The sequence below is a fragment of the Lytechinus pictus genome, chromosome 4 (assembly GCF_037042905.1).
Source record: "Lytechinus pictus isolate F3 Inbred chromosome 4, Lp3.0, whole genome shotgun sequence".
Taxonomy (NCBI): Eukaryota; Metazoa; Echinodermata; class Echinoidea; order Temnopleuroida; family Toxopneustidae; genus Lytechinus; species Lytechinus pictus.
Genome location: NC_087248.1, coordinates 2256591 through 2271274, shown reverse-complemented (window position 1 = coordinate 2271274; position 14684 = coordinate 2256591). Strand labels below are relative to the sequence as shown.

General features: G+C 36.3%; 1 protein-coding gene and 1 long non-coding RNA gene across 4 annotated transcripts in view; one reads left to right on the top strand and one right to left on the bottom strand.

Annotated features, from left to right (window-relative positions):
- LOC129259183 (uncharacterized) overlaps positions 1-9302 on the top strand; it is a 25773-nt gene extending 16471 nt beyond the window's left edge. For all 3 annotated transcript variants that reach the window (XM_064098067.1, XM_054897485.2, XM_064098068.1), the window contains 6 exons: positions 258-358; positions 736-846; positions 2693-2810; positions 3641-3787; positions 5150-5236; positions 5988-9302. In XM_064098067.1, coding sequence (XP_063954137.1) covers positions 258-358; positions 736-846; positions 2693-2810; positions 3641-3787; positions 5150-5236; positions 5988-6130 — 707 coding nt within the window. In that variant the 3' untranslated portion in view covers positions 6131-9302. The remainder of the gene's footprint in view (positions 1-257; positions 359-735; positions 847-2692; positions 2811-3640; positions 3788-5149; positions 5237-5987) is intronic.
- On the bottom strand, positions 9038-14684 carry LOC135153855 (uncharacterized). The gene is made up of 2 exons (XR_010293304.1): positions 12913-14684; positions 9038-12746 (listed from the first exon to the last, which is right to left on the bottom strand). It is a non-coding gene; the product is annotated as an uncharacterized LOC135153855 (long non-coding RNA).

Below are 14684 nucleotides of genomic sequence, written 5' to 3'. Positions count from 1 at the left end.
GCCTTTGTAATGATATGGATTATTGCTTTGCTTTTGATTGGATCGCATTACTGTAGTCGATTCATCCAAACATATTGATGAACTGATACCTCTATCTCTTTGTCAGGTTTATTTTTATCCAATTTCTGCAGGCATCTTGTTTTAATCTTCAACTGAACTGAAATATATGTCCAAGTACAATGTACATTTTGTAACAAAAATTTTGCTGCACGTATTAACCTTTTCTCACTTTTTTTCATTCTGTTGTCCACCTGTAGGTCTCTTCGCCAATATTGACAATGCATGCTCTGTCCGTGCTGTAGGCCCTTGCCAAGCCATCAGGATTAAGAAATCTACCGTTCAAAATATCACTAATAAAGTGAGTTTTTAACTGTAGTTATGACAATTATCGTTTTATGATTACTAATTATATATGTAGTGTATGTAAATGAGCCATGTTCGAATTTCATCAGCAATGTAAAAGGAAGCTTGCTATTGTATAACCCCAAAAATAAAAATTGTAATGAAAATATAGTTTCAAAATGTTTTGTGAAATCATGAAATCTTAGCTGAAAAACAGTCACACTGAAGATCGCCAATACAGAGCTTATGTGAGACAGTGTATTATTATTGCTGAGAAAAAGACCCAACATCTTGTTTTGCTGAATTCTCAGCAATTGCCTCGATTTCTTCCATAACCCTTGGTTTCAGGGTGATTGGTCATAATTATGATTTTCTTGTTGTCTTGGTATGAAGTTCAAGGTTGAAGCAGGAAATGACTTTGAGAAGCGAGCCAAGGTTTGGGAAACAAGAACAAACCAACACAATCGGTTATCTGACAGAATGAAAGCTGAAATACTCCTACCTGTAAGTATATGTTTATACACTCCTCATTTCTATCAATGTACAGTTCTATCCCATTAATGTCATAGAGCTAGTAGAAAGCTTCACGTCTAGAGTAAATTACAGAGATGCCAACTCTCTTGATTCCATCCGAAGGCTCCTGAAAAAGAGTACCGCCCTTACTATCATCACTCTAATCTGCCAAAATAAGTTTCAGATTGCATCAGAGAGCATCTACATGTAGCATCCCCGGCCAGCAGAGTCAAGCGCTCCTTGCACATAGTCTGTTGTTACAGGTAGTTTCAAATCATCCTTATTGTCTCGACCACCAGAGGTGAAGGCGAGACTTAGGGATCCAAATGTCGTCCGTCCTTCACAAACCTTATGACACATAACTCCGCAACCGTAAGTCACTTTTCAACCAAACTTGGATGGTAGATGGACTTGGGGGACCTGCATGTTATGCTGCAGTCGGAGGTCACATGATAAGGTCAAAGGTCATTTTCAGGTCATCGTTAAAGTTTACATGCAAGACTCTTATGACTTCTAACTCCGCAACCGCAAGTCACTTTTCAACCAAACTTGGATGGTAGATGTAGTTTGGGGACCTGCATGTTATGCTGCAGTCAGAGGTCACATGGTAAGGTCAAAGGTCATTTCCTGGTCAACGTTAAAATTTATGTGCAAGACACTCTTATGACACATAAATCCGCAACCGTAAGCCACTTTTCACCCAAACTTGGGTTGTTGATGTACTGAGGAGACCTGCATATCATGGCGCAATCAGAGGTCACATGGTAAGGTCAAAGGTCATTTTGAGGTCAATGATATCATACATAACTCTGCAACCGTAAGTCACTTTTATACCAAACTTGGGTTGTAGGTGTATTTAGGAGACCTGCATGTTATTGTGTTGGGAGGTCACATGACATGGTATGGTCAAAGTTGATATTGAGGTCAACATTAAAGTGTTATTCCATCCCAGTCATTTCACAATGAAGTTTCGATACAATTCTTTTGCGTGCCCTCGCAAATCGTGATATTTCTGGTTATTTTCATAAGTGGGCGAGAAGCAAAATCGCTTATGCCTTGTTTCCAACAGTTGGCATCTCGGAAATTGTGACTTAAAAGTGTTCTTTAAGTGGATATTGTGGCGTGCATCTATAATCCAAGCTGCGTTGGGGAAGTTATGAATCGATGCAATGGTTCAAGCCCTGGGGGTGTTGCACAAAGAGTTAATTGTGACTTGGAGTCATGCTAAAATGCTGATGTGCACATGATATGTAGCATGCAATATTACTGAATAATATGTGGGAACGCACTTCGTCTTACTATGATTTGACCACTGCGGTGATGCCTTTTATACCACATTCAACTTGGAATTTCAGTGGGACTCTTAAGTCACACTTATATTTGTGAAACGTCCCTTGGTCATATCTTATGGTTGGTGACGTTGAATGTTGGTCCCAGATGTAAATGATCAGTTCTGATTGATAGATGTCTGTAAACACTCAATCATGCACACACACTTTAAAAGTAGTGCCAATGCTAATCGTATTTAACTCACAATCTTGTTTATGATTTTGTATTACATTAGGGTGCATCCGATGAATGTAAATCTGATCAACAAGTCTCTGTGATGTATGGTGCATGCAAATGGAAATTTAAATGCTCCTTTAAATGAATTATGGAATATTTCCTCTGAATCTATATCTTTTACTTCATACACTGTATATATAGATATATTGCATTCGTTTCTATTGCCAGTTTTGCCTTTTTTTCATTTTTTTTTAGAGAAATACTTATTTGTGGAGGAATTAAGTGAAATGAATTTAATCATGCTTATTTTCTTCATCTCAACTCTTTGTAGGTGCTCATCAATACGTTATCAAGATCAGAGATGTTTTCAAGGGCTTCACTGGTCTTTGTCTATAATCTGGCCATGTTTTTCAGTGCTGAAGCATATGATGATAAAGGTGTTATCATTAGTAAGTTGCCTCTCCCCACCCAGGGGTATGAGAATTTGATACTCTACTTGTGTATTTTAATGATGAAAATACATAGGGCACCCATCGTCATTATCATTATAATCATTATCGTCATCATCATTATCATTATCACTACCCATCATCACCACCGCTACCATCATCATCATGATCACCACCACCACCATCATCATCATCATCATCATATTGTCACCGTTGTCGTCATCATCATCAGTTTAAAGCTACTGAAATCATTCAGTTTGATTGGTAGATAGTATACTTGTTTAAAGAGAAATTGTCTTTATGAAACGGGACCCAGGAGCCAGGGATCAACCTAGCTGAAAATGAAACCATTTCATAATCGTGGACATACAAGTAAAGATACATATTAACATAACGAATAATGGTGCATTGTAGGACATATTGATTCTTATCTCATTCATGTAGGGAGATTTATTTACTTATTTACTTTACTTACTGATTTACTTACCTTACTTTACTTATTTGCCTCACTTTACTTTCTTACTTACTGATTTACTTACCTTACTTACTTTACTTATTTGCCTTACTTTACTTACTTACTGATTTACTTACCTTACTTACTTACTAACTTACTTGCCTTACTCCACTTACTTACTTATTTATTTTTTTACTTATTTATTTATTGGTTTATTTATTTATCAGTCTTCTTTTAGTAGGATGGCTCCATCAGTAATTGGTGTACTGTTATCCTTGGAGACCCTACAACAAAAATACAAACAAAACAAACATGTGAAAATTTAACAATGTGCATTTAAGACAAACATTCCTTATTTTACTGAAACCTTTTTCAGATGGTTCTGGGAACCCAGCCAAGATGAAGAAGGTTCTACAAGCCAAGAAAGCTGAGCAGATAAACAAACAGAATCAGAAGAATGCCATCCAAGGATCATCAGCATATAAATCTATACAGGGAACCACTGCTTCAAATTTCATCTCAGGTATTAATTAGATTTATATGCGTCATGATAATAATCTGAACAGGTGATCCCTGACATCTGATGCCACAAGCAGGGAATAGTACCCCGAGCCGTAAATACTACAAAATCTTTACAAATTGATGGGCGGTAGGCCAGGGAGTAAACATCAATTGAACGAATGGCTCGCTGCCGGTTGCTAATCGATTAGCAAAATTTACACTGTTCGAATGTTCGGCAGATCCCGATTAGACACATGGGATAACTTGAATACTCAAGTAATAACAAAATGACAAGATAACAATGAAAGCAATTGTTTTTAAATACTTGATACAGGTTTAAAAATGAGTCACAGATGTAATTTGTCAAAAATGAACAATGAATGTATCACATTCAAAGTAAAACACCATCCTGAAAGAGGTCCGAAAATTTTAATCACACCCGGGCTTGCCCTCGATACACAATGTATATTGTATGCATACATGTATATAACTGTATGGTTGCATGTCTGTGTGCTTAAAACAGAAAGTGCACACACAAATAGCTGACTTGAGCCGATATGTCATTGGACATTCGATGGCCAATGAAACTTTTAAAAAAATTGTAATTTTGAGAGGTACTTCAAATGAAAAATATTTTGCAAAATATTTTTAACATTGTGGGCAGTGCCACTTTTCAAGTAAAAGTCACCACATGGGTGTCTGTCTCAAAGAATACTTCATGAATGAGATGTTTACAGAGATGTAAATTGGACTCAAGACTGTAGGCTGATTCATTCATATGCAGGGGTGTTGCACTTGGAGAGATGCATAAAAAAAGCATTGATTTAGGAAAGATATTTCATTGGAATAATAAAGTGAAAGTTTTAATCACATTTCATATAGTTTCTTTTGAAATAGAAATCACAGAGAGGGGGGGGGGGGATAAAAGGCTTACTTTCATTTATGAGGAATAGACAATACTTTGGGAGGTCTTCATAAGTAGGTCAACTATTGGCTTAGAAGACGTGATTCCTGACGACGAACAATCTAATGATTCGATTGTCTTTTTCAGGAAATAATCGAATGGTAAACTTGACATTCGTCCAAGGCCTAATGGGCGGGGCTTAAATTGATCGCATGTACATGTACATAAAGTTGGTATTTGATAGCAATGCCTATACACGCAGATCAATCACCATGTTATTTACATTTATTTGGATTTATTTATTTGGATGATATGTCTCACCATGTCTAGACACAATGAAAAAAACACTGCTAAGCTTTGTTTCACTGATATCATGTTTCACTGATAATATGTTTCCTTTTGAATTGGTAAATTATTTGGCCTCTCACTTTGAAGGTTATTTAAAGTGAAAAATCATTTTGATGGTCTTGTCTTTTGCAGAAAATGATGTGTTCCTGATGCCACTAAAAGGAGAAATGTTTATTCCTGGTGTGGACAATTACACCTTTGAGGAAAAGAGTATTATTTGTAAGTACATCCCACCTGTTTATTTGTGCAATATCCCACATGGCTTGTCTGTGTATAGCCCTGCATCTGTGTGCTTTACCCCAAATTATAATGACATGCAACATAGCATTACATACAAAGTTTAAGTGCTGCATACTATTTGCCTGGCTTTAGCTTGGCTACTCTTTTCGGGCGTGAAAGCATTCAAGGAATTCCTTCCGATTGGATACCCATTTACTACACCTGTGTGGAGAGTGGTGAAAGCAGATAAATGCCTTGCCAAAGGACGCAAGTGCTGCAGTGGGTTTTGAACCCTGGACCTTGTGGTTCAAAGTCCCAACACATATTCGATGTGCCATAGCGCCTTTTCCCCAATACATGTAAAAAAAAAAATTAAAGGGGTATTGAATATCTTTCACACAATCATTTTTGTAAGACAGAATATAAACAGACACACAAGCTGAATTGCATGTACATCGTTACAGTGACCAGAAGTTCCAGTAATATCAAATATGTATTAGTGTTATCACCACCATCATCATCATCATCGTCACCATCATCATCATCATCACCATCATCATCATCACCATCATCACCACCATCATTTTATCATTATCACCTCCATCATTATCACCGTCACAATCGTCATCTTCAAAATCATCTTGTCACCATTGCTCTGATAAAATCTTATCTCAATTCCTCTGTCAATTGCCCTCCTATGTACTTGCTTTTTTCATATTTAATGTATTCCTTCCACATTTTGTCTTGATAGATCTTCCTGAAGCACAACTCAAAGAAATCAAACTCACTGCACGAGGAGATACGCTAGTACTTACCATAGAGGGCAGCAGACTACTCAGCTTATGCAACTCGTATCCCGACATACAGGTCAACATACCCAGGCCTGTTTTATGATTATAAACTTCTCTTTTTATAATTGCAATCAGCGAAATGTATTTAATTCTAATAATAGCTTGATTTATATAGCACTTTCTGCATGAGGATACAAAGTGCTGCAATTATAACCCCAGCTTGAGCTCGAGCTACCAATTTTTTTCGACGACACTCAGTACATTCAAAGAATTGATCCTGCCAGGTTCCCAAATACACATATATTTTACATTTTGTAAATTGTACATGTGCTTGTATAGTGTACGCTCAAGTCGTGACAAAGTCATATTTTTGTACATTTTCTATTAGTGTTTTCTAATTTTTATACAACCATAATTCCTCATGCAAAAGGTCAAGTTTATTTAATACATATTATACGAAATATTTAAAAAATGGAAAAGAAAGGTGTGCTATGAAAGTAAAGTCTTAGTGTTACTAATTTCCGTTGTCTTAATTGTAAGATCTTAAGACAAATCTCCAATTAAATAACGGAATTATCCCATTATCAAGCTACAAAACTTATTTCATATATAAATGTTGCTTCCTTTACATCGATTCTGAAATATAGTTCAAATATATATGATTTCAATGAAGTGTATAAAATATGAGTGTGTATTCATAAACTGATATTCTTTACCTGTGTAATAAACATATTTATCTGATAACTGATATTTTCAAGTAATTTTTCTTCTCTGGTAATAATAACTTATCATTATCTATATGTGGTAGGGAATGTATCAATCTATTTTCATAGTTTTAAATAAATTTCTAGTACTGTCTTTCCTCCATATATATATATATATTTTTTTTTTTTTTTTTGGGGGGGGGGGGTGCAAAACCAAAGAGAAATTACCATGACTGAATATAGAAGAATGTCTCAATATGATTTATTAACTCTATATTGGGGATTCGTTTTCTTTTGAGTTTTTGGCTCAAGAATGAGAAGTGGACATGGCTGAAGGACTGATGTTCTTGAAGAATATCTTCAGATAAACACATGTACATGGATGATTTTTATGCATCACAAACTCACATTATTAAAACAGAAATAGATTTATAATTCATGCATTTCAATAAGAAATGATAAAGAATGAATAAGGGAATGGCTTGTGGTACCTTCAACCGTACTGGGTAGTATAATGGGCTTCTGGGGGTGATAAGAATTTCTAATTTTTATTTTTTGTGGCATATAATTGCTTGTAGTGTGTTAAAATTAACATTTATCTGGGTATTTTAGCATGAGAGCTTACATAAAACAAACTGAATATGTGTGTTGTGAATTATCTCACATTTTATTTGGGTGATAATTGAACACAGTGAGATATGTATGAGTAAGATTCAGGGGTGTGAGAGTTCAGATTTTTATCTGATTTCAGATTTTTTTAATTTTATTTTCAGCTGAATTTCAGCTTATTTTTGGCTTTCCTTTGTGCAAAAAGTATGGGAGCTCTTTCTTTTTCAGACTTTTTCAACACTTCAACTTTTTTTCAGATCTTTTTATTTGTGACCACTCACACCCCTGAAGATTGTAATAAATAATTATTTTTCTACCGTGGATATGTACATTATGAGCCTATGACAAAGATACACTGAAATCAAGGTGTGTTCATACTTTTATTCTGCTTAGCAACTCTCTGATCAGTTTTCACAAAATCACAGTAAAGAACAGGTTTGAGGAGACTTTGGAGAACCCTTTGAGATGTTCAAGGTATATTGTGAACCTGTCTTAATTGGGAATTTCTGAATTGCTATGTTGGCATATATTTTACTTCCAGAAAGGAAATGAAGGAAGGTTTAATTGCATTTTCAGAATATTAGAAATTGTGCTAAAAAATTTAATTACTGTATGGAAGTGTAGATCAAGGTAACTAGAGATTCAAATATTGAACAAAGGTATGAAAAAAATGTTTATTCTCAATATTATTATGAGAAAATGAAATCAATTTTGTTTACCCTCTTGCAAACTTTACTCAATATTATACTCATTGATCATCTCAAACATGTTTAATTAAGCTAAGTTTTCTTCAAAACGTTGGTGTGAAAATGAAATCCATCTCAGATCTTTGTATCACTTAGAGTCGCAAACATAGCAAATGAATACGTGTACGGTACCTACGCAACTTATTTAATTTCTTTTTTAATATTTATTTCCTTTAATATTCTATTTATGTCAGATGTATAATGTATTTATTATTCGTCGAGAGTCGTGTTTATTCATTCCAACTGTATTTTATTCTCATTTGTGAGCAATCTCATATAGTATTGTGTGATTTCATCTAACTACATCTTGAAGTCACCTTGTTAGATCAAAGTATTCAGTAGAAAATGCAAGTTCTCTCCAGTTTTATGTGCTAGATAAACAATAGCGTATTTCAGCTGCCACTTCACACACGCTTTCTGCAACATTCATAATCTATTGAAAGTGCCCATCAAATCACAAAGGACAGATTAGAGGTCATTGTCGAAAGTTGGTGGACTAGGACAGCACATCATCTTGAGATTTGGACTGGACCGGACAAGAAATTGCAAATATGTCCAGAATCTAGGACGTCACTGCTGCTATGATCCACTGATTTCTAACAAATGCTGCTTTGTTATGAAGGCTTTTGACAAAAGATTCTATGTGTTATAGAAAGCTTCTGTGAAGTAATTGCTAAAATGCCCTAATATCATGTATTCATACATGTACATTTGTTGTCCATGTGTATTTGTTAATACAGGATGCCAAGTTTCCTTGATTGTCGGGGAAACTCCCTAAAAATTGGCCGATTTTCAACATCTCCCTGATTCAAATTTTGATTTCTTTATTTTCAATTTTTTTCTGGTAATTTTAGCACAAACTTTTCTTCAGGGTAAATTTCCCTTTCAATACAACAAGTCCATGTACTCAAATATTGTGAGCTCATAAAAGAATACCAAGAACAGAACACATAATGTAAATTCATCTTTATTTTATTTCTTCATTGTGCACAGTACACTGTATTCAATAAATAGCATATTCAAATGTACATTATATAGCATATTACTTGTAAACCAAATATTTGATCATATGAGTGAGTGGCTGCATACCTGCATTTGTACAGATCTGAAATAGAATATTTTTTTCTTTTTCACTGTTTTTCTACTCCTTGCCTTTCCTATTCCAATTTATACATAATAAAATCTATGCAGTACATTGCTTCTTTAAACACATTAATTATGCGTTGTTTTGCTTTCTTTGTCTGTTTGAAAAAATATAAACTAATTCTTTCCTAAGTAACATCTTTCACTGACCGATTATTATTATTACTATTTCATTCAGGTATTCAAACAATAACACTTTACAAGGCCATGTTGCCTGGGAAATTGAAAGTACAATAAATTGTATCCCACTGGCTTTCCACCCCGACATGGGTCCCATAACACAAAGGTTAGCGATTAATAGTACGCTTGATTTTCACGATTAATTACATACTGTATTCAATGAAATCAATCATATAAAACTGTTCTACAATGATTGCCAAGCTTTGTGTTACAGGTTAATGGACTTGTAAAGTAACACCCACAATGTATACATAAACTTTACATTACACTATTCAGATAGAAATCACATTTTAAAATTCATATGCATGAGAACAAGAAAAAGTGGGATCCAGATTATTTATTGAACAATTTTATATCTCTCGTATCACTGTTTAATATACAACCTCAATTTATTTACTTTTTTGAATGTCTCAAATACACTATTAAACAGAAATGCTTCACCTATACTTTTCCAAATGCATTTCTTGAATAAATTCTGCTATTAAAGTCTCTATGCAAAGACAACAATACATAACCCATTACCCATCCTATATCTGTTCTGTAATGCTTGTCTAAAAAGACCAGTAATAATTACCACTCACTCTTGTCTACTCAATCATTGATAAAAAGTTTAAATACCTAATTGGGGGAAGTGAAAGGATGAGTGGAAAGTTTCTGTACAATTCATCTTTTGGATAAATGCTTGTTACAAGAACATCTCAAATACTCCATAAGATGACAAACTTCTAACTGCTATGGTACAGTGTAAGTAATCATCTATCAATGACGATCCAGTAAGCTAAATTATGAAAGATGCCTTTGAAAGGGCCTACACTGTTCAATTCAAATAAGTTCGGCAAGAAACCGGTACTTGGCGCACCTTGGAATACTGGTAAACCAATTGAAGTCTGTCCAAGATAAAGTCATTTCTTACCTTGTAATGCATTTATAGCTCCATGGTTTCTGTATTACTTTAACCATACCATTTCTGGAGCAGCTGTATTAATCGTAATACTTCAAATGAAAATGGTGAAAGAAAGAAAGAAAGCAGGTGGCTGAGAAAGAGGGGGATATATATACAGGGAGCTACATGTATATAAAAAGGAGGAGGAAAAGAGCTGTACCTGAATGGCAGAGTTGGCTCGTATCATTCTATTTATTTCATTTATTTATTTTATTTCCAGACAAAAGACAACAAGAATATATACAAGAGGAATAAATTACCACCGACTAGTGCCTGAGGATGACTAAAAGAAAAACTAGTTTCTGTTATGAAGCTCTCCTCACTAGTCGGGGTTTACAAATATACAAAAATAAAATCGGTATGAAATGGCAATATATGTTTAGATGCATTACTTATTAAAACAAAGAACTTAATAAATACTAAAAGCTTGGGAGAGAGAGAAAAAATACGAGGAAGAATGGTTGCCCTTGTCTGTCGTAATAAAAAAGGGTTAGTGGACCACTAATGTTTTTTTCTTATAAAACTAAGTTTTCATCATGAGTTAAAAAAAAAAAAGGTTCTCTTAAAAGAGAATGAAGGGCAGAGTTGGCTTGTCACAGTATCATTCTACATGTATATTACAAGCTTGAGAGAAAGAGAATAAATGAGGAAGAGGAAGAATGGTTACCCTCTATGGCATGCCCATAGGGAAACAATTAAATATATATTTCACTTGAAAAAAATATGTTTCTCTCCCACTTAACCATTTCACTCAAAGAAATTTATGTTTCACTTTTCAAAAAATATATATTTCACTTTTCAAAAAAATACATTTCACTTTTCAAAAAAAATATGTTCCACTTTAAAAAAAAAAAAAATTTCAATTTTCAAATAATATATTTCACTTTTCAAAAAAATGTATTTCACTTTTCCAAAAAAATATGTTTCACTTTTTAAAAATATATATTTCACTTTTCAAAAAAAAAAGAAAATACTTCTTTTCACTTTTCAAATGAAATGTTTCAGTTTGAAAAAAATATGTTTCACTTTTTTCAAAAAAATATATTTCTTTTCGACAAAGAATCATTTCACCCGTTACATTTTAATTGTGAGAGAAAACAAATCATTTCGCATTCGTTGGATAACACATACGGCACATGGCGTGCCTTACTGCACGTGAAAATCCATTCCTCTCTCGCTTCGTATTACATTTCACTCTTGTTGCAAAATTCATTTCACTCAATTGAAAAAAATACGTTCCTCTTTTTGTTCGGACGTACGGGGCGCTGTCGAACAAGCTGGCCAGTTTTGCCCACGTGGTTTCGCCCGGCCCGCTGAACTAAACTAATAATACAAAAAATAGCAAAAGTTTAAAACCACTTCCAGAGCAGTACCACGGGACTTGTCCGGAGACCTCGACTTCTTCAGTAGTCTGTGTTTATTGTATACCGGTACTGCGTGAGTTGTCGACATGGCCGGGCAAGGGAACGATCGATCTCAGGTCTTTCAGAGGCTGATGGAGGGCATTACGAATCTCAGTAATGCCCTGGCCGACTGGCAACCGGCACCATCAGCCTCTGCGAGGGCGGCCCCGGCAGGCATCCGGCATCAGCCCCAACGTTAATCATGTTACTACTAGACCTTCACCGCAGCTGTTACAGCAACCAGTGGAGCTCCCTGGAGAAGCCGGCCTGTGGCGGGAGTTCACGCAGTTATTTGGACTGAGACGAGGTTCATCTTCAAGTTCAAGCGGCAGAGCCAGGCCAGGGAGAGGTCGAGGAGCTAGATTGCATGCCTCACCTTCTTCGGGCTGCAGGCAACAGTCGGGAGGTAATCAAACTTGCACTTGTTGACTATTACTAATTATATGATTAATACTAGGTCTAGTCCACCCAAGGGTTCATTACATGCCGCCGCGCACAGAAAATTCAAGCCATAGAAGTCGTGTGTTGTGGACCCAAGAAGAATGGGAGGAGGGCTTTCAGCCGGAACCGGAGCATCGAATTCTCCTGAGTCAAGGGCATGACGGTCCTCGCCGGTGGCAGCAACCAGCAAGATGACAAAGTTTTGGTAACTATTGTTTTCGGTTTTCATGAACATTTGTCTCGACTCTGAACCAAGTTGTATATGGTATGAATGCTTGATGATGATTGTTAATTGGTACCTAATTCAGTAATTGACCCTGCCCGTGGCCTTTGTTAGGCCACGGGCTGGCTCGGCTCGCGGACTGGGGCTAGATCTAGGCCTAGATCTACATGTAGATAATTTTTGGTCAGTGTATTTTTCATTTTTTTTACAACTAGAGCTAGAACTAAAGCCTCCCAAATGAATAACAGTGTGCAATCACATATCATCTATCACATTGGATGTTTCCAGGGGTATTAACACATGACATCACAAACCATAAAAAAAAATCTTTGTGGCATGGGTCATATAATAGATTTATCCAAGCTCAAGATTGCAAAAGCCATGGTGAAAGGTATAAAGTTATATTCTGGACACCACAGATGTGACAAGTGTACTCAATTGGACAAGTAAAAGAGTCAAGTAATGTACCATAAATGAACAAGATTCAAAGCACCACATAGTGGATAGCCCATCTACTAACTACCAATTGATATGGTAAACAGATTTCCTGTGGATTATATGCACCAAACATGCCTCGGAGTCTTGCGAAAATTGATCCTTATCTGGATTCAAAGAAAAGGGAGATTAACGAAGGAGGCACTGTGCAAGAATAAAGCATTAGTGAGAAACTAATTTTTATGATTCAGTTTGTATTTTATAGGTCCACTGTGAAGCTCTGCTTGTGAATCGTGGACCCCTCGGATGAAAGTATTCAGTTGTAGTCAATTACACTATTAAAACACAATTAAAATCATGATAGTGGCCTACAAGAAAAAATCAAATCAACAATATATGACATGAGCAATGTAAGAAAATAACAAGAGATGGTGAAGAGAGCATTTCTCCCTGCAGGTCTTCATAGCCCTCTCCTTCTTTTGGACTGGTGGACTACTCACGCCTATTGATTCAATGCATGGAGTGAGCATAGCTTCAGTGTCTGGGACCATCAGAGCTGTAGCAAATGCTCTTGTTGAGAAGAGAAATGAGGTGACATCTTGTCTACGTCTAAAATCAAATCACAGCGAACGATACAAGATGTCGTATGAGGACGAAACATAAGAGTGGCTTGTACCCCACACACACTGCGAGAAATGAAAGACTTGGCGCAAGTATCTATACCTTCATTATTTTGATCTCATGAATTGGATGTATAATATTGTAACGAGCCAACCCACCTTTCTCCGAACGAAGACCAAGGGACCAGTTGCACATGATTCTAAGAAGAACCTGACGCTAGATGAACTGCAGTGTGCAGAGCTAGAAAACATCAGACTTGTCCAGGAACAAGAATTCCACAACAGAGATCAACGGAAATCGATCGACAAACTCAATCCAGTAGTGAAGGATGGTATTCTACGAGTCGGAGGACGTATTAGCAACGCCGCCGTTGACTTTGAAGCAAAGCACCCCATAATTCTACCCAGTAATCACCATGTCACAACACTCGAGAAGTAGAAAACATCCTCCATCAGAAAGGGATCGAGTGATCATTCAATCCACCGACAGCTAGCCACATGGGAGGCGTCTGGGAGCGAATGATCAGATCGACTCGCAAGATACTTGAACAAGTTGTGAATGACGAAGTTCTCCCCACAGTCATGGCGGAATTCTATCGTCCATATAAACTGAAGTTCAGTGAAGAATCTACAATTTGAATTGAGGCATGAAAGGTAATTTCCTTTTTGAAAAATGTTTTTCTCCTTTTTTGCAGGAGTTTTGTACAAGGACGTTGTCCTTCTTGACTACGGGGCAGAGACGAGCCCAAGCAAGTTACAGGCGCTGAACAATGGGAGGGCCTGTTGTTTAGTTCAACTGAACAGGCATTCAACAGAGCCCGAGTTGGAGGGCATCATCGAGACAGCATTTGAGAGCCAGTTAATGGCTCTCAACAAACCTAGGTATGTTTTGCGTAAATGGTCTCATTCTTGGATTCTGACTGCTGTACATTACGAAATGTGAGACATCAAACAGGATGAAAATTGTTATCATACCCTAGCCAACAAAGTTTGAAGAGGGTATATACATGTAGAATCAGCTTTACGGGTTGGGCGGTCGGTTCATTGCAAATCTTGCACACCAACTACTTCCTCAGTTTCTAACCAAATCTCATGAAACTTGGCACACATATTGGTGTTGGGGTGAAGATGTGCAAGATACATTTTTTGCATGTCTCGGGAATTGTGCTGCCGTGTTAATAGAATATTTTGGCAAAAATTGGGTAAAAAC